The sequence below is a fragment of the Cervus elaphus genome, chromosome X (genome assembly GCF_910594005.1).
Source record: "Cervus elaphus chromosome X, mCerEla1.1, whole genome shotgun sequence".
In the NCBI taxonomy this organism is placed as follows: domain Eukaryota; kingdom Metazoa; phylum Chordata; class Mammalia; order Artiodactyla; family Cervidae; genus Cervus; species Cervus elaphus.
Genome location: NC_057848.1, coordinates 78,623,578 through 78,645,526, shown reverse-complemented (window position 1 = coordinate 78,645,526; position 21,949 = coordinate 78,623,578). Strand labels below are relative to the sequence as shown.

At 39.3% G+C, this 21,949-nt stretch overlaps 1 protein-coding gene across 1 annotated transcript; it reads right to left on the bottom strand.

The window, feature by feature from the left end:
• Nucleotides 1-17,603: 17,603 nt before the first annotated feature.
• LOC122690657 (polyadenylate-binding protein-interacting protein 1-like) lies at nt 17,604-19,090 on the bottom strand. Its single transcript, XM_043897544.1, is given in 2 exon segments — nt 17,604-18,313; nt 18,316-19,090. Coding segments are annotated over 2 exon segments (1,101 nt in total). The 5' UTR covers nt 18,983-19,090; the 3' UTR covers nt 17,604-17,879.
• Between the last annotated feature and the right edge of the window lie 2,859 nt (nt 19,091-21,949).

Sequence of the window (21,949 nt, the reverse complement as noted above, 5' to 3'; positions counted from 1 at the left end):
CTTCACACCCCTATATGTATGACATCACACCCAGTATATTTATGACATCATATCCTATATATATGATATCACACATACTGCTTTCATGACAACACAACGGCTATACCTGACATCTCACCCACTATATTTGACATCACAGCCACTGTATCTGTGTCATCACACCCACTGTATCAATGACATCACAACAAGTATGTAAGTCATCACACTTGGCATATGTATGACATCATACACACTCTACATGACATCACATTCACACTTTATGACATCAATCCTCAGTATTTATGACATCACAACCACTGTATTCATGACATCAGATCTCCTATATATGACATCACATCCACGGTTTATGACATCTCATCCCCTATACCTGTGACATCACAGCCACTATATCTGTAACATCACACCCACTATGTTTGTGATATCACACACTGTGATATCACAGCCACTATATTTGACATCAAACACACTGTGTTAAGACAATACAACCACTATATCTGACATCACACCCTCCATATCTTTATCTGTGTGATCACACCCACTGTATCGATGATATAACACACACTGTATGTATGACATCACACATACTATATGTATGGCACAATATGCACTATATACGACATCACATCCACACTTCATGACATCACAACACTATTCATGACATCAAAGCTACTATATCTCACATCACACCCATTATATCTGACAGCACATCCACTGTATCTGTGTCATCACACCCAGATTATCGATCATATAACCCCCATTGTATGTATAATATCACAGCCACAATATGTATGACATCATATGAACTACGTATGACATCACATCCACTCTTTGTGATATCACACCACTCTATGATATCACACCCACTGTATTCATGTCATCACACCCAGTATATCTGACATCGCATCCACTGTAGCTGTGTCATTACTTACAGTGTATTGATTATACCACACCTACTATATGTGTGACATCAAACCTACTATATGTATGGCATCATATGAATTCTATATGACATCACACCCACTGTATTTGACATCACATCCACTATATATGTCATCACACCCACTGTGTCAAAGACATCACACCAACTATGTAAGACATCACAGTTGGCATATGTATGCCATCATATGCACTATACATGACATCATATCCACACTTTATGACAACAATCCTTAGTATTTATGACATCACATGCACTGTATTCATGACACCACATGCACTATATATGACATATCATCTACTGTGTATATCACATTCACTATGTGTGTGACATCACACAATGACTGTATCTATGACATCACACACTCTATGTTTATGACATATCCACTTTATATGGCATCACACACAGTGTTATGACAACACAACCATTGTGTAACATCACAGCCACTATGTCTGACATCACACCCACTGTATCTGTGTCATCACACCCAATGTATCAATTTTATCAAACCCAGTGTATGTATGACATCACAGCCACTATATGTATGACATCATATGCACTACATATGACATCACATTCTCTATTTATGATATCACACCAGTCTATGATATCAAAACCACTATCTCTCACATCTTACCCACTATATCTGACATTGCCTCCACTATATCTGTCTCATCACACCCACCGTATTGATGACATCACACCCACACCAAGTATGTAAGACATCAACTGTGTATGTATGACATCATATGCACTATAAAATACATCACATCCACACTTTATGGCATCATTCCTTAGTATTTATGACATCACAGCCACTGTATCATGACATCACACCCACTGTATATGACATCATATCCACTGTATCTGTGTCATCACACCCACTCTATTAATAATATCACACCCTCTGTATATGTGACATCACACTCTGCATATATATTAAAGTATATGAACTTTACAAGCATCACATCCAGTTTTTATGGCATCAAACCACAATAATTATGACATGGCATCCACTCTATTCATGACATTATACTCACTCTATATAACATCGCATCCACTGTATCTTTGTCATCACACTCACTGTATTGATGATATCACAATGACTGTATGTATGACATTACACCCAGTATATGTATGAGATGTTGCTGGTCGTAAAGACCTTCTGAACGACCTGGGGTACTCACAGCATTTGGCCTCGTTCCTGTACCTGAAATCATAGAAGAAGGGGATGATTGCTGAGATGAGGTTATTGTACCAAGCCTCATAACCCCTTCTCTGTGAGTGGGCCACCGGGATCACTCACAGAGGTAGTTGTCATCCTGGGGCTCGCTTACCTCTTGGTACACATGGCCCTTTTTTGTAGACTGTACCTCTTTACTCCAGTCTCCTTTCTTCTGAGTTCTACAATGGAGAACAGAAGCAAAGCAAGGGTGGTGGGGTCTGGAGAGTTAGTACTTGTTTTATCAGAAAGTGTGAGATCACATACTTGTCCATCTATACACTTTGTTAAAACTTTTTTCACATTTATTTTTCAAACTTTTACTTTTGTATTTTTATGTTTTAGTTTTACATTATTTATCTATTGGCCACACTGCATGGCTTGTGGGATCTTAGTTTCCTGACCAGGGATGGAATCCACACCTCCTGCAGTGGAAGCATGGAGTCTTAACCACTTAACCACTAGGAAGTCCCTTCTTTATACTTTGTTTGTTCTGTCTTTAACTACTGGTTCAGGAGACTGAGGCTCCACACTGACCACAGCTGCCCAGTTCAGTGTTAGCTTCCTGCACTGCCTGTTAGTAGGTTTAATTCCCCAACCTTCTTACTTAGAAAATAGTTCACTGAAACATCTACTCAGAAAATAAACGTTTAGGGCACATGACACGTGAGGGATTAAGCAGAGGTCTGGGCATAAACACTAACACAGTGTGGTCCTTATTATCACAACTGGATTTATTGAACTACTTGTAGGGGTCAGCACTTTTGCATTTAATATAATGCTTTCAAACACTGTATGAGTTATGTATCCTTATCTTCATTTTACAGATAAGCAGTCAGGACCGCAGAAAATGTATAAGATTTTCCCATGGCCCCAGTGCTAACTTCATGTCTCAGATCAGTCCAGCTTAAAGCCATGCCTACCCAAAGTCCATGCCACACACCTAGGCCATACTTAGCTTTTCTACAGGGATTAGAGGAAGTAATTAGAGGAACTCCCCAAATTTTCTCTTACCGACTTTTTGTCTGGGTTGCTGTCCAGGGGTCCTTGCTTCTCTGGGAGGGGGTACTGGTTTCTGAGCCTGCTTGGAGCCACTCGTCTTCAGCAATTTTGCTGCTCCTGGCAACTCTTTCAAACTAGAAACCTTACCTAATGGTCCTCTGGACATTGCCTTCTGTGTGAGTAAAAGACAACATGCATTTCTTTAGTTCCTTAGGACTGTATGAAGTGTTTTCACATGCATGACTTTAGTTAATACTTTGAAAATTCTTGGAAATAGCTGGTGGAGGGTGTGGTCTGAACACTGGAGTGTAAAACAAGGACCTAAGTGGGTAGTGAATCAAAACTAGAATTCATGTCTTAAGGTTCTTTCCCTTCAACTTGTGAGAGCAAGGCAGGGAGAATAGCTGGAGGTAAGGGTTTATAGAGAAATCTGGTGGATTTTCTATTAATTATTGGAGCTTTGATGGAACAGGAACTATGGATAATTACAGAGGGGACAAAACACATCTGGAAAATAAGGTGACAAAGCAGTGAGATTGAGAAGAGAAAAGACAATCGGCAGAAACTCATTTAGACAGTAAAGAAAATGAGCTGAAAGTTGCAGGTTGCCATGTCCTCTTAGAGACAATGTTCGGAATTAAAGTAGCTGGCCTCATCAAATCTGCTTGAACAAGGCTTTATGACTAGTTGGTTCTCCTCAGTTTTCTGATCCATAAATTGGTATATATTTTAATTCTTAATGTTATAGTGAACATGAAATATAATAACATTCAACAAATCGTTGTGTAAGCTATGTAATACAGTATGAATTTGGGCCTACGTCCTTCCCATCAATATATCCCCTCAACTACCTCTATATTTGAATATATACTAAATATAAATATATAATAAAACATAAACATATATGATATATTATATATTAATAAATGTAGTTAACAATATAATTTAATAATTAGTGGTTATTAATTATAATTGAGTATATCAATTATAATTAATATTAATTAGGTATACTTATAATTAAGTATATTATATATTATAGTGTATAATTAATTATTTTTAATTATAGTCACATTATTTTAAAGTTAATATTAATTAATTGTTAACTGTAATAATTAACCATTATAATTTAATTAATTTATAATAATTAATTTAATAATTAAATAATAGAATTTAATAATTAATTAAATGAATATATAAATATATACTAAAACTGTACTAAATACTATCTTCAGCATTCCTTGACCTTCTTATTCCTAGATGAATGTTTAAATGTGGAGTCACTCATTCACAAAATATTTAGGGGGCCCTCAGGGACTTTGAGCTGGACCTGGACTTCTGAGAATTAATGGGTATGGGCTAGGCTCTCAAAGCTCACAACACAGGGGCAGGCTAAACAAATGATTCCAAACAGGAGAGTTGTCTAATCAGAGCTCAGAGGAAGGACTTATTACTTCCTCCTACAAGAATAAGCATTTGAAATCATGTCCAGATGATGAGTTTCTACTCAAAAGCAGGAAACCTATGTGAAGTCCTTCAGTTATTTTCTTATTTGTTGTTTTTAGTCATAAACCTGAGGCTTGTCAGGGCTGCGAGTTGCTTCCTCTTACTGGAGTGGGAGGCTGTGAGGTAGGGATCATGTCACCTTCTGTATCTTGGACCATCCACTCTACAAACTGTCCAGCATGTCCTTAAGCTTCTTCATCTTGGACTGTCCACTTTACAAACTGCCCAACACATCCTTAAGCTTCCCTTAGTCAGATGTCTTAGCATATCCCTCACTAGCACAGAACAAAAGAACTGAGGTTGAAAACATCTCTCAGATGAATGATATAAAGATATATAAATAAGATATATGAATAAACTTTATAGAACTGTGGAAGTTTCAACCAGTTAGGAGAAGGTGCTTTGGATTAGATTGCACTACCAGTGATACATAATTAAACATTTTTTTTGCCTCAATTTCTTGATCTATAATGGTGATAGCTATATACCTACTTAGAGGTACTGTAGGATTGTTTTAATTTTTAAGTAAGTTTATTCACATAAAATACTTAAAGTCTGAAATATTGTGAAAATAATGTAACAATAGAACAGCCTACTATCATTGCTGTTCTTACTAACTATAAAGATGGTGATGATATCAGATATTGTGCTAAAGATTCAGGACAGGAAGGCAGCAGTCTCCAGGATCTCTGTGTTTTCTCTTATTCTCATCTGTGACTGGATCCATGAGGAGGATTTTTGTCAACAGGATTTGGGAAATACTCACCTTCTGGTGTTTGCTGTGCTCCACTCTAAAGGCCATCCAAGAACGTTTACCTTAAAAATGATGAGAATCAGTGTTTTGGCTGGACATTCTAATTAAGGACACAGGATTCTGAGCCAGAGAGTGACAAGGACAAGGATTACCAAAGGAGGAATGGAAAGTGATTTCTGTATCATTGACTCCTATGCTTCCAATGGGAGCATTACATAATTTTCTCAAAATTAAAAAAAAAAATAAAACTTCATCTGTGCTTCATCTTATGTCCATAGAGTATCTAACAAATTTACTAGCCTTTCATGACAAAAATACTCAACAAAGTAGAAACAGAAGGAAATGACTGCAATATAATAAAGATCATATATGAAAAGTCTATCTCTAACATCATAGTCATCAGTGAAAAGCTGAAAACTTCTAAGATCAAGAAAAAAAAAGGCAAGGATGCCCATTCTCAACACTTCTATTCAACATAATATTAGAAGTCCTAGCCAGGGCATTAGATTAGAAAAGGAAACCAAAGGCTTCCATTTGGAAAGAAAGAAGTAAAATTATGTCTGTTCACAGAGGGCATGCTTTTATGTGCAGAAAATCTTTACAATTCCACACACACACACACAAAAAAAACCTGCACAGAAAGTTGCACAATACAAAATCAACATGCAAATATCTTTCCATGCATGAACAATGACCATTCCAAAAAGGAAAATAAGAAAATAATTCTATTTATTTATTTTTTTATTTTTTAAAGCTATAGTCAGGAGCTGAGTTTAAATTTTTTTTTTCAATTTCTCCTTTATTTATTTATTTATTTATTTTCAGTGGGTTTTGTCATACATTGATATGAATCAGCCATAGATTTACACGTATTCCCCATCCCGATCCCCCCTCTCACCTCCCTCTCCACCCGATTCCTCTGGGTCTTCCCAGTGCACCAGGTCCGAGCACTTGTATACACCATGGAATATTACTCAGCCATTAAAAAGAATTCATTTGAAACAGTTCTAATGAGATGAGTTTAAATTTTTTAAAAAATTATTTTTGTTTATTTATTTGTGCCAGGTCTTTGTTGCAGCATGTGGGATCTAGTTCCCAGACCAGAGATTAAACCCAAGTTCTCTGCATGGGGACTGTGGAGTCTGAGCCACTGGACCACCAGAGAAACCCCGATAACCTTATTTATAATAGTATCAAAAAGAATGAAATAATTGGGAGTGACCTTCTGGAGATAAAAGACTTGTACATTGAAAACTACAAAGTATTACTGAAAGGAATCTGACACAAGTAAATGGAAAGGTGTCTCATGGTTATGGATTTGGAGACAATGTTATTAAGCTGTTCATACTACCCAAAGCAATTTAAAGCCTCAATGCAGTTCCTATTAAAATCCAAATGGATTTTTTTTTCAGATATAGAAAATCCATCCCACAGTTAATACGGAATCTCAGAGAACCCCAAACAGGCAAAACAAACTTAGAAAGAACAGCAAAGCTGGAGGCCTCTGATTTCAGAGCATATTACAAAGGTACAGTAACCAAAAGAGTGTAGTTTCGGCATAAAGTGCATGCTTAGTCACTCATTCGTGTTGACTCCTTGCAACCTTTTGGACTGTAGCCCACCAGGCTCCTCTGTCCAGGGGATTTCTCAGGCAAGAATACTGGAGGGGGTTGCCATTTCCTTCTCCAGGGGATCTTCTTAACTCATGGATTGAACTCACATCTCCTGTGTCTCCTGCATTGAAGGCAGATTCTTCACCTGCTGAGCCACTGAGGAAGCCCACTGGCATAAAGACAGACATATCAATCTGTGGAACAAAATAGACAGCCAGAAGTCAACTCTTGGATACATGGTCTAATGATCTTCATCAAAGGTGTCAAGACATCAGGGAAAGTTTAATCCCTGTAATGAATGGTCCTGGGGAAACAAACTCTCCATATGCAAAATAATGAAGATTTTACATCATGAAGAAAAATCAATTCAGACTGGATTAAAGACCTAAATGTAAGACTTCATAAGACTCTTAGAAGAAAATAAAGGTGAAGCTTCACGACACTGAATCAGCAACGATTCCTTAGATCTGATACCAAGTGCACAAGTAGTAACAAAGTAAAAATAGACAAATAAGACTTTATTAACCTTAAAACCTCTGTGCAGCAAAAGACACAGAGTGAAACAAGAGGACCAGAGTGAAACAAAGGAAAGGAGTGAACAGACCACCTACAGGACTGCAGAAAATATTTGTACAATATGTCTCTGATAAGGGGTTGATAAGCATACACCAATATGAAGGCTACCTATAAGCCAGGAAAAGAACCAGATTGACCACGATGGCACCCTGATATCAAACTTCCTCATTGGAAGAAAACAAATTCTGTGGTTTAAGCCATGCACTCTGTTTTGTTATGGCAGCCTGAGCTGACTAACCCAGTTGGAGAAGGAACTGAACAGACATTTTTCCAAAGAAGATACACAAATGGCCAACAGACATATGAAAAGATGATCAATATTACTAATCAATAGGGAAATACAAATTTAAACCACACCATAAATTATCTCATACCTTCTGTGATGGCCAATATGAACAAAAAGACAATAGCAAGGTTGGTAAGGATATGGAGAAATTGGAACCCTTATACACTTTTGTTGGAAATGTAAAATGTTTCAACCTTTATAGAAAACAGTATGGAGTTTCCTCAAAAAATTGGAACTGCTGTATGATCTAGCAATCCAACTCTAGAGTATATTTCCATAAATTTGAAAGCGAGATCTTGAATAAATAGTGTGCACATCTATGGTCATTGCAGCATTATTCCCAATTGGCAAGATGTGAAAGCAGTCTAAATGTTCATTGGTGGATAAACAGATAAAGATTATATATACCTTATATATATTATATACACATGCACACAAATGGAATGTTTTGAAGCCCTAAAAAGAATTTTGTCATATGCTACATCAAGGATGGGCCTTGATGATATTATGCTAAGTGAAATGAACCCATCAAAAATGACAAATATTGCATGATTCCACTTTTATGAGGTATCTACAGTAATCAAATCCATGGAAACAGAAAATACAATTCTGGTTGCCAAGGTCTGTGAGGAGGAAGAATTGGAGGAAGAATTGGAAGAATTGCTCAATGGATATAGGGCTTCAATCATGCAAGATGAAAATTTTCTACAGATTTGTTGTAGAGCAATGTGTACATAGTTAGCAATAGTGAACCCTACACTCAGAAATTGTTAAGAAGGTCAGTGAAGTTCTGTAGAGCTATGGTGAACCATGGGGTATGTATTCCCTATGAAGTATCTCTCTTCATGTCAAAACCTATGGTTTTGATGTCTCTTACACTAGTTTTAATAACCTAAGGGAACAGATGGATTTCCCTGGTGGCACAGTGAATGAGAATCTGCCTGCTGATGCAGAGGACACAGGTTCAATCGCTGGCCCAGGAAGATTCCACTTTTTGTGGGACAACTAAGCCTGTGTGTCACAAACTACTGAGCCCGCATGTGCTCTGCAATGAGAAGCCAGTCACTGCAACCAGAGAAACCCCATGCACAGCAACGAAGACCCAATGCATCCAAAATTAAATAAATAATTTTTAAAAATCTGGGAGAACAGAAATCCATAGATGGAGAATCATAGAACGATCTAAATTGTTTTCATCAGTCTAGGCAGATTACCTCTTCTAAACTCTTTGAGCAGCAGAAGAGAAAGAGAGCTGCTCACTTCTATTTTATAATGAGTGTACTTCATTTTTATTTACCTGATGCTGTCTCTTGTCAGTGAAATGTGGGAAAGATCAGGGAGAATAAATAGTTCTCTCAAATCCTTTCCCAGAATCAAAATAAAGAATTAGTTTCAACTTAGGGTAAGGAGATCATGTGGTGTTATTTTATATACATACATAAATAATGTATCTTATCATAATATATTAATAATTTCCTCTTCTAAGAGATTTAATCCAATAATTGAATTATTATGAGATTAGTATTATGAATCTCTTTGGTGAATTTATAGTCTAAGATTTCTTTAATTGCCTTTCATTAACAATATTTAGCAAAAATAATTCTTTTTAAAAAGAATGATAAATTTTAAACATAAAACTTTTGAGAATTACACTGGAAAACCTATACTTTCACCTTCATTCAGGCTGATGTCAATATTCAGCCACAACTACTTCAGAATGCTGGAAATGTTTTCTTTGCTAATGTCTGAGATGCAGTTGAGACCTAAGCCCAGGCTTGTTTCAGGAAGACACTTCTAAATCATCCTGGCCCCTCACCTTGCTGCCTTGGTGTCCATTCTTCATCAGAATCCTCAGTGTCATTTGCCTGGGGTTTGATGACCTGCCTACAGTGATGCATGAAAGCTGGTTGAGGGGCTCAGAGACCTGGAAAGAAGCAAAATACTTGTACTGAGAAGGAGGCACAGAACACAGAAGCAATAGGAAGTGTCACAAAGTCAGGGAAATCGGTAGATGGGCTGGGAGAATGAAGGACAAGGCAAGAGGTTTGCTCTGCACTGCAGGGTCAACCTCCCTTTGGTACAAAACTGTAAACATTTCCTCCAGCTTAGTCTCCACACAAAAGGGAACTGTGAGCAGACGAAGCCACCTAAGAGCGGGCCAAGTGAACACTGAGGGTGAAGACCTGTTTCATGTTTCCCAGGCTCACAGGCACCCAGCACTTCCTGTTACCTATAGCAAGCAGTACTTCGTAGTTTCTTTTCACATTCCTATATCAGATTTTTCCCCATTCTGCCATCTCTGCCCATTCTTCCTTGGAGAAGTATATGGAAATGTCTTTGAAAGCATCTTTGGCCTAAGGAAAATAATAGATTTCATCGGTTGTTTACTGATATAAGTCAGACCTTAGAGCTGGGCCTTCTGCTCCACCTTTTGTGCAGGGAGTAGCCTGAACCTAATGGATGGTCTCTGTGAGACAGGGATGAAGACTTCTCTTCCTGACTGTGTCCTGCTTAACTGAGCAAACACTGAGCATTTTCCTAACTCTCCCTGGACACAGAGCAGTTGGTAATGCTAGTATCCTGGTTTGTCCCACTCCACCCCACCATCTCAGACAGGACCAGGCATTCCCATTCTGTGTACTTTCACAGAGAAGTTCACTCAACTGTCCAAGCAAGCAGTCTGTGGTCCTTCAGGGACCAGCTCCATATCCTTCCTGTAGAGCTGGTGTAGAGGTAGACTTTGCTGCCTCTGCCTCTCACTGTGGGCTTCCACTCTGTTCTCCCAGCATCTCCCCCAGTACTCTCCTCTGGAGACCTGCTCATGGTCATGGGACTGCATCAAGGTCAAGGTGCCTGTGGAAGAAGAAGATGCTGAGAAAGCCCAGACCACTGTCCAGAGCCTTGTCTGTCTTCCTTGGGTGGAATGTCCAGGGCAGGAAGGTGAGGGGAAAGTCAGGGTGAGGGTATTGGTGGGAAGGACGGATCCTGACCAGCTATGACAGACCAGCCTAATGTGAATTAGATTTGGTTTCTTTTGTTCTCCGACAGTTTGGCCGCTCTGAGGAAAGGCACTGGGAGGGATGTGTCTGTGGGTGACGGAGGGAGTCTTGAGGAGACCTGGAAGGCTGTAACTTCCAGACTGGGGTCAGGCTGAAAACAGGGCTCTGTTCCAGTGCAGGAGAGGGAATATTTCTCCAAGAAGGGTTTTGAGGATCTCTGTCTGGGGACTCAGAAAAATCTGGGCATAACGTGGGATCTATGTCTAAGGGATAAGTCACTTGACTTGAGGAGATCTGGGTCACAAGGGCTGAAGGAACTGGGGTCCTCAGATGGTAAAGATTGGGGATCTTTCAGCTGAGCTATTTCAAATCCTAAAAGATGTTGCTGTGAAAGTGCTGCTCTCAATATGCCAGCAAATTTGGAAAACTCAGCAGTGGCCACAGGACTGGCAAAGTTCAGTTTTCATTCCAATTCCTAAGAAAGGCAATGTCAAGAAATGCTCAAACTACTGCACAATTGCATGCATCTCACACACTAGTAAAACAGTGCTCAAAATTCTCCAAGCCAAGCTTCAACAGTATGTGAACCATGAACTTCCAGATGTCCAGTCTGGATTTAGAAAAGGCAGAGGAACCAGAGATCAAATTGGAACATCTGTTTGATCATCAAAAAGCAAGGGAGTTCCAGAAAAACATCTAATTCTGTTTTATTGACTGTGCCAAAGACTTTGAGTGGATCACAACAAACTTTGGGAAATTCTTCAAGAGATGGGAATACCAGACCACCTGACCTTCCTCTTGAGAAATCTATATGCAGGTCAGGAAGCAACAGTTAAAACTGGACATGGAACAGACTGGTTCCAAATAGGGAAAGGAGTACGTCGAGGCTGTATATTGTCACCCTGCTTATTTAACTCATATGCAGAGTACCTCATGAGAAACGCTGGCCTGAATGAAGCACAAGCTGGAATCAAGATTGCTGGGAGAAATATCAATAATCTCAGACATGCAGATGACATCACCCTTATGCAGAAAGTGAAGAAGAACTAAAGAGCCTCTTGATGAAAGTGAAAGAGGAGCGTGAAAATGTTGGCTTAAGACTCAACATTCAGAAAACTAAGATCATGGCATCTGGTCCCATCACTTCATGGCAAATAGATGGGGAAACAGTGGAAACAGTGACAGATTTTATTTTTAGGGCTCCAAAATCACTGCAGATGGTGACTAAATCCATGAAATGAAACGATGATTACTCCTTGGAAGAAACCTCATGACCAACGTAGACAGCAAATTAAAAAGCAGAGACATCACTTTGCCAACAAAGATCCGTGTAGTCAAAGCTATGGTTTTTCCAGTAGTCATGTATGGATGTATGAGTTGGACTACAAAGAAAGCTGAGTGCTGAAGAACTGATGCCTTTGAACTGTGGTATTGGAGAAGACTTGAGAATCCCTTGGACTGCAAGGAGATCCAAGCAGTCCATCCTAAAGGAAATCAGTTCTGAATATTCATTGGAAGGACTGATGGCGAAGCTGAAATTCCAATATTTTAGCCACCTGATGTGAAGAATTGACTCATTCGAAAAGAGCCTGATGCTGGGAAAGATTGAAAGCAGGGGGAGAAGGGGACAACAGAGAATGAGATGGTTGGATGGCATCACCAACTTGAACACGAGTTTGAGTAAACTCCAGGAGTTGGTGATGGACAGAGAGGCCAAGTGTGCTGCAGTCCACGGGGTTGCAAAGAGTCAGACAAGACTGAGCGACTGAACTGACTGACTGAAGGAGAGCTGGGCTAATGATAGCTATCCTAAGGAGGGCTGTGCTAAGGAGAGTTGAACTATGGAGAACTGAGGTAAGGAGAGCTAAGCTAATGAGAGGAGAGTGGTGTTAAGGAAATCTAACCTAAGGAGAGTCGAGCTAATCATAGCTATACCAAGGAGAGCTGAGCTAAGGAAAGTTATGGAGAGCAGAGCTAATGATAGCTATCCTAAGGAGGGCTCCACTAAGGACAGCTAGGAGGGTTGAGCTTAGGAGAGCTAAACTAAGGAGAGCTAAGTTAAGGAGAGCTACAGACAGCTGAGTTAAGGAGAGCTGAGCTAAGGAGAGCTAAGGTAAGGGGAGTTAAGCTAAGGTGGGCTGAGCTAAGGAGAGTGAGGAGATACCAGGTTTGGTGGCTTCTCTGGCTAATTCTACTCTAATATACAACCAAGCATGACAAAAACACTAAGACAACAGTAGCCATCCTAAAAGAGGAGGGAATAAAAAAAATCCTTGCAGCATGGAGGCTTTTCTCTGTAATTGCAGCCTTCAAACTATTGCTGATGTCCATCTGATATTCATAAGGCCGCTGGACTCAACATGACATCTAACCTTCAACATGTCAGGGGTCACACATCAAACATAATAATAATAATATTAGAAACAAACAAAAACCAAAACAAAACCGGGACACACTCTGGAAGTAAACATAACCAGGAAAATACAACTCAAAGTGCTTTCAAAAACCAAAACCCCTATGAATAGTGTAAAAAGCCCATGAATAGTACTAAACAGTGTTTCTTATCAGAGATACAAAATCTAAACTGCCACGAGACATCAACTCTGAGCACTGGAAAAGGCCACCATGGAAAATGGTACAGACCAGAAATGGTAGATTAACATTAGTGAGGGGGATCCTTTTATACTAGTGAGGCATATCAATGGGAAGAGCCAGTATAAAAATCACTGTCCATGTGACTTTACAGAAACAAAAGAGACAGTATGACTAGGCCTTTCCACTCCTAGGATACTTCAGAAATACACAGATTTTGAAAACCACAGGCAAGAGAGCATGCACTGCAGCAGCATCCCAGTGCCCAGAGATGAATGTAAAGAAAGTACACAGTGAGGAAGAGATGAATGGATCAAGGAATGGAATCCGGGTTCATGATGGAATATGACTCAGGCATTGAAACAAGGAAATAATGCCATTGTCAGAGGTACAGATATGTGTGGTGATAATCGGAGTCAGTGAAGAAGGGCAGATGAGAGCTGTGCCATAGCATTTACCTTTCAGACTGGACAGACAATATTGCTGCCAGTGAGTACACCAACTGAGGTTAAGTGGGTTCCCATCAGTGCTGGGAACACCCTGATGCTTAGCAAAGGCAATGGGTGAGAGGAAGGCTTACATTGGTAGGCTGAAATTCATGGATTCCCACAAATACCTGTCACATACATAATCCACAGGGACCGACTTAGCAAGAGTGATATACTACATACTTTCTGAGAGCAGGTCGGAGGAAATAAACACTGCTGAATGCCTCTATGTATTGGTGTAAGGGAGCAAGAATTGGTACAGCCACAACAAAGGCAACTCTGTACATCAGCTTCATTAAACAAGAAATATGAACTACAAGAAAACCGAGAGTGAAGGAAACACAAGATTTCCGGGTCGGGGGCAGAGCTTCCTCTAGTTCATTCTACTCTCATTTACAAGCAGAAATTGCTCATACCTCTAAAGATGCAGTTACTGTAGTAACAAGAGGAGAACCCAAAGAAATGCTGCCTCCTGGTGGCCACTTTCGGGAGCAGCAACCATAAACCTGAGGCTGATAGACACTGATTATTCACAAGGCGACCAGGCTCTAAATGACACCTACCCTTACAAAATGGCCAGGGGTAGCACACCGAAATAAAAACAAGAACACACCACACGATAAGGAAGGAAATTTCAACAGGTAAATGCCAGTCAATGCTTAGAAAGAAGCCTCTGGAAATGTGCCTCATTTGCTTCATAATCAGTGATACGAAAAATTAAACTGCAATGCAATAGCTCTAGTGAGAAACCAAACAGGCCATTATCCAAAACTCTATAGACAAGAAAGAGTAGAGCAATATTAGTAAAGCGTCCCTTATATGCCCCTGGTGGTAGATAAGTGACCAGAACATTCATGGGCAAGACTGTCAAAATGCCCTGGAATCACAAAATGGGACACATGATATCATGTGGTGGTTCCAATCCCAGAGCATTTGAGAAACCAACAGATCATGGAAAACATGCCCACACCCCGACTCCCACAAAAATGCACTTCAGCAGCATTCACAATGCCCAAGAGATGAAAGGAAAGAGAATCGTTGGCTGCAAACGAAAAGAGAAAGAAATTGGACATAGAGCCACAATGAAATATGACTCTGACATTATGAAAATGCAAAAAATGCCATTTTCAGGGATAGACAGAAATCTAGAGTGAATCACTGTAAGTAAAGAAGGGCAGATTAAAGACAAATCACAACATATACCTTCCAGAGGGGATTAAAAAACATATTGATGGAGATGAGTACCCAAACAAAAGTGAGGTGGACTTAGGTTCCTGGTAACAGTTAGCAAAGGGTATCGGTGGGTGAGAGGCCGAAAGGTGAAGACTGGAATAAAGTTGTACCCACAAATACCTATGCAATTCATAATCCACATGGACCTCCTGTATCAAGAGACATGTCTTCAACAGATCCTAAAAGATAGCTATGATAATAACGACAGTTGAATACCTCCAGGTATCCGTGGAAAGGAAGGAGAAAATGTTTCCCTGCAATGACTACAATGGTGTGAAGAGTCTTAAATAAGAAATAAAGTTAGACTTAAAGACAAACCTCAAAGGCTAAAGAGACAAAAACTTTTGGTGTCATCTTGTGCCTCATTCTACTCTTATTTACAACCAGGCCTGGAATAACCTCCGAGGCTGCTGTTACCATAGGAACAAGAGGAGGGAATGAAAAATGCTGCCGCCTTGTGGACATTTCCTCTAACAGCAACCTTAAAATGCTTGCTGATGGCCACACTGTTCACAAGGGTGCTGAGCTCCAACTGATACCCACCCACCCTTAACAAATTTCCAGGGCTCACAGAGGGGAAAATTAATACAGTAAACACAGGAGAAGCTAACAGGAAGAGGATATGAACAGGTAAACACAATTCCATGTTTTTTATAAAAGCACATGACAATGGGCACATAGGGCGAATTCTAAGAGATACAAACATCTAAGCTGTGAGGACATTATCACCTCTGCCTGAGCATGGAAACAGGCCACTGTCAAATGCTGGACATGGAATCAATGGTAGAGTAGCATTAGTACAGTGGATGCTTTAGGGTACTGGTGGGATGGACATGGTAAGAGCCACTATGACCATGACTAGAAAAGTGCACTTCCATGAGAGAAAAATAAATAAATAAAGAGGTAGAGACAGTATGATAAATCAGATCCTCTCCTGGAGTATTTCAGACATGAACAGATTTCAAACACCACCCACCCCAAAATGGATTCTGCCACACCATTCAGAACATCAAAAAGATGAAAGTTCATATCGTGTACCTGGACAGAGGAATGGATAAAGAAGTGTGATATAGGTCTGGAATGAATTTTGAATCAAGGATTGAAAGTGAAAGTAGGCCATCTTCAGCAATAGAGATAAATCCAGAAATCATCACACTGAGTGAAGGAGCAATTCAAGAAACATCATGGGACATAATGGAGTTTTGGGATACAAAAATTCACTGCAGTGAGCACCCACGCAAATGTGAGGTGGACATCCAACCTGGCAAGAAACTTATGGGTGGCTGAGCACCTTGGTGGATAGAAGGGATACATCTGGAACTTGGTATTAATTTCTTCCCGCAGATACATATGAAATACAAAATCCATGTAAATCTATTGCAGTGAGAGTGGTAGACGAAACAATTTCCAATAATATGTAGGGAAAAGCAAGCACAGCTGAATACATAGAGTAGTCTCAGTGTCTCAGAACAAGAATCTGTACACATAAAACCTACTCATCCTTGACTTCAACTTAAAGAGAATAAGAACATTTACTTCAGAGATCCAAGAGTGAGGAGACACCAGGTTTGGTGGCATCCTCTGGCTCGTTCTACTCAAATGTACTTCCAGACCTGATAAAAACTCTTAGGCAGAACAGGCCATCCTAAAAGAGGAGCGAATAATAAAGCCTTGCAGCAAGGAGTGTTTTCTCTGTATCAGCAGCCTTAAAATTATCACTGATGGACATCTGATATTCACAAGGTCCTATTGCTGGACTCGACATGACACCTACCCTTGAACATGACAGGAGTCACTCATCCAAAAAAATAAATAAATAAAAGTGAAAAAGACAATCCAGGACACTCTCAGGAAGAAAACATCAACAGTTAAATACAGCTCAAAGTGCTTTTAAAAAAACCAAAACATAATCGCTTAATATTCCCAAGGCTGCTGGGCTTTAAATGATATGTTTTTCAAAAATTGCTAGCAGTCTCCTGTGAATGAAAAATGTCAAATAGCACACCGTATCTGGAAGCAAATATCAACAGGTAAATACAATTCTCAGTATTTCTTTAAAAGCACATGAAATATGCTCATTATAGTGAATTACTGTGAACTCTTTCGAGTTCACCTTTTTGTGATCCCAGAGACCATAGCCCACCAAGTTCTTCTGTCCATGGAATTTTTCAGGCAAGAATTCTGGAGTGAGTTGTCACTTCCTCCTCTAGGGGATCTTCCCAAATTACATCTCCTTTGACTCCTGCCTTTGTAGGGGGATTCTTTACGACATTGCCACCTGGGAAGCCCGGTGTATTATTAGAGATACACAAACTATACTAATGAGGTATCACCTCTGAGTAGTGAAAAAGTATCAAATAGTATACAAAGACATTGTAGAGAAACATTTTTTATTTTTTTTTATTTTTTTTTTCAAAATCGATTTTATTGCAGCCAAAACAGTGGAATTAACTGTACATAATAAACTATTATATATATATACACATTTTAAGTTATAGGGAATAAAGTTTATTTTGGCAGAGAGTGTTAAACAAAATTAAAGTTGCATACATTAGTAACATAACTCAACACCCTTAATTTGGTATAAGTGTGACACATTTTCTTGCTTTCCTGTGTTCTGCTAAATCACCATAACCTAAACTGCTTTATAAAACTGATACGCTGAAATTTAACTTTACTGTTTTCGCTTACGCTCTGATTCCAAACAAAACTTTTCATAAGCTTCTTCTATCTCTGGGTCCATCTCATCATCAATATCATCCAAGTACGGATCACCACCCCCTGATAAATCTGTTCCATTTTCTTCATAATCTGGAAAAAAGTCTTCTCTTTCAAGTAACTCTTGATATTTCTCTTGGTAATCTGGATCAGCTGCAGTGAAAGGAACACCATCAGATGTATAAAATGTTGGCTCATTCATAAAATAATTAGGATCATTTTCAGGTGTTGCTTCCCTGTATGTTGAAGCTGCATGGACTCTACCCCAGTTACTTGACTGGAGTTCTACAAGCTTCAAAAGCATCTGTTTTACATCTCTGCTGCAATTTGCATCTAGGACAACATTTTCAATTCTCTGAATAATTTCTTCCATGTCAGTCTTTCCTTTTCCTTCCAGGCATCTTCTAAAACTGACCCTGTCAACTTCAGTAATTTTACTGCACAAATTAAGTTGTCATCCATAGGATTAGAGAAGAGGGCATTCAGCAACTCCCGAAGACCGACCTGAAGAATGTCTGCCCTTGTAACCTGTCCATTTGTCCCTTTGATCTCCAGGTTAAGATAAAGTTCTCCCAGAAAGAGTACAAACGCATGGAATCGTTTTCGAGTCACTTCATCCCCTTTTGCAGCTTGATCTTTAACTTCATATTCAGTCCGACATCTTTGAAGTAGCAATTGGCGGAAGTTGCCACTCTGTGGGCTAATTGTCAGATGATGGGACAGGTAGTTACAGAGGCGCGCTCCCATGTAAGAGAAATTGGGGATAGATGTGGCCTGTTGATAGATGAGTTCCACAAGTTCTTGCAAAGCATCATCTGTTGTAACCCAGCCATTCAGGGTCTCTGCAAACTGTTCAATTTCAGTTTCAAAACTGCCAGGCTGTTCTGTAAGATGATTCAAAAAATCCTGAACATATTCTGGTAACGTAGGATAATCCTCACAGCCATCCTCATAGGATTCTGTATAATTAGAAGAGTAACTTGACGGGTAGAATTCAGGGGCGTTTACAGACAGCTTAGACATTAATACAGGAGCTACAACCACCTGGGGTTTAGCCATTGCTGACTCCGAATTCTGCTGTGGGCTGTTATCCGGCGAACTGGATGGAGCTCTCAGGGGCCTCGTTTGTTCCCTGCTAGGCCCGGCCTGAGCGATGGTTCTCGGGAGAGAAGTGCCGAGAAACATTTTTAAAGGGGAATCTTTATGGTACTAGTGGGGTACATTTGGTAGGAGCCATTATAAATGTCACTACAAAGTGCCTTGTAAAGAACACAAGAGACTGACCATATGATCTGGCAACTCCACTCCTAAGAGTATTTAAGAAAAAAAACAAACAGATTTTAAAAAACACATGTAAGCCAATCATGTACTGCAGTAAGATTAACAACATCCTACACATGAAAGTCAAGAAACTGATGCAGCCACTATTGAAAACAGTAAACATTTCTCTTACAATTAATTTTTAGATTTTTATTGAAGGATAACTGCTTTACAGAATTTTGTTGTTTTCTGTCAAACCTCAACATGAATCAGTCATATGTATACATATATCCCCTCCCTTTTGAAACACCCTCCCAACTCCCTCCCCGGTATAGAGTTTTTTAAAAACTCTGAAAATACAGTTACCATATGATCCAACAGTCTCACTACTCAGAATATATCCAGCAAGATGAAAACTCCCATCATAAAAGTGATATGCACAACAGTGTTTATAGTAGCACAATGTACAGTAGCAAAGACATGGAAACAACCTTAAATGCCCGTAGATAGGTGAATGAATAAAGACAGATATATTATGCATAAAATGGAATGTTAGCCATAGGAAAGAATGAAATAATGATATTTGTTTTCAACATGGATGGACCTAGAGATGATCATACTAAATAAGTCAAACAGAGAAAGACATGAGGAGCTTAGGTGGGTTCAGCTCACCTTGACACTTCCTTTGGACTTCAGTTGATAGGAGGTCTTCATCTTTTCATCCTGGGTATCTACAGTCGGCTGTTCCATAACAGCTCTAGATCCTTGTGGCTTCCCAGTCACCTTAGTCATTCTGAAGACTCCCAGTGGTCTGCTCCAGAGCCCCTGAGCACCCCTATATATACCCCTCCCTAGGGGGCCACACCCTTATGCTTTATGAGGTCAGCAAGTCACTTCCCCAGCCAATGGTGGCCCTGGGTGAGCCTTGATATCACAAAGCCCCATCCTGATACCTCTAGGGAAGGATGGGGAGCAATTCAGACAGAGTTGGCCACCTCCCGATTCTTTTAACCACACCCTCTAGCTTCCTAGAGTTTTGGGCAATTATTTAAATTTCTTATTTTACATGATCTTTGCCAGAAGCTTAAAAGGGAAGATTTACATAACTTTCTTTGTAGTAAAATTCCTGCATGGCTGGATACACAATAAACAAGGATTTATAAAATGACAATTGAAAAATATTTGGAAGATAGCTGACAAAGGACTCATTTACCTCATTTATGCAGAGTCCGAAGTTAAAATAAGAAAAGAAGATGAAAAACCCAATAGAAGAGAATCATGAAGTAAACCAGGGTACAGAGAATTACCCAGAAAAAAAATTACTGAAAATCAGGAAGAAATGTGGAACCTAATTGGTAATAAAAGAAATGCAAACCAAAACAATAATAGAATACAATTTCTCACCATGTAAATTGTCAAAGTTCAATGAGAAATTTGAAAAATACCAAATTTTTCCTCCAAATTGAGGATGAAGAATTGGAAAATGAGTGTTTCAGCAGTGATGTGAAAGCATAGTGTGATGCAAATTTCTGAAGGACAATTTGACATTATCTAGTAAATTTATAATTGCATGGAGCCACTTAGTAATACCCTTTTTGGAATTTGCATTGCATACATATTTCTGTAATATCACCAAGATTATATAGCTAATGCTCACTGCATTTCCCCCCATCATCCTAGAGAATCGCTTTAGTACACTTCCCCACACTGTCCTTCCCCCATTCAACCCCTGTTCTCAGTTCTATTAGTTTAGATTACTTTTGCTTCATCTAGAACTTCCAGTAAATGGAGCCTACACTATGTACACATGTAGTTGCTTAACAAGGTTGTGTTACTTTCTGCTCTACTGCAAAGCATATCAAGCATGTGTGTGTATAAACATAACCTCTTTTTAAAATTTCCTTCCAATTTAGGTCACCACAAAGCATTGAGGACAGTTTCTGTGCTACACATATACATATGAGTGAATACATTTGGATTTTATAAATTCCATATGTTAGCATTTTTCTGTTTCTCCTTGAGAGGGCATCATATGCATAGCAAACATTTATTCATACCCACATGTACATATAAAAGAATACATTGACATTTTTTGAGTTATATTCATAAGTATTCTTCTGTTTCTCCAAAAGACGAAGCATAAGCACAATAAATATTTATTCATACCCATATATACTCTGGAGAGTCCCTTGGATTGCAAAGAAATCAAACCAGTCAATCCTTAAGGGTATTATTCCTGGATATTCATTGGAAGGACTGATGCTGAAACTGAAACTTCAATTCTTTGGCCACCTGATGTGAAGAACTGATTCATTGGAAAAGTCCCTGATGCTGGGAAGGGTTGAAAGCAGGAGGAGAAGCGGATGACAGAGGATGAGCTGGTTGGGTGGCATCACCCACTCGATGGACCTGAGTTTGAGCAGGCTCAGGTAGTACGTGATGGACAGGGAAGCCTGGCATGCAACAGTCCATGGGGTCACAAAGAGTTGGACACAACTGAGTAACTGAAGTGAACTGATTGACATATGCATATAAAATCCTAATACAGACTCAAAATGGATGTACTATACCAAGAGTGGTTTACTACACACCTTTTAATAATATATCTGGGAAAATAACCATAGATGAATATTTCTATCTATGGTTCAAAAGATACAAGAATATGTACAGCTACTACAATAAAGCCATTTGAGTCAACATGCATGGACCGAGAGATGATCATAGTAAGTGAAGTGAGGCACACAGGGAAACACAAGTACCAAATGA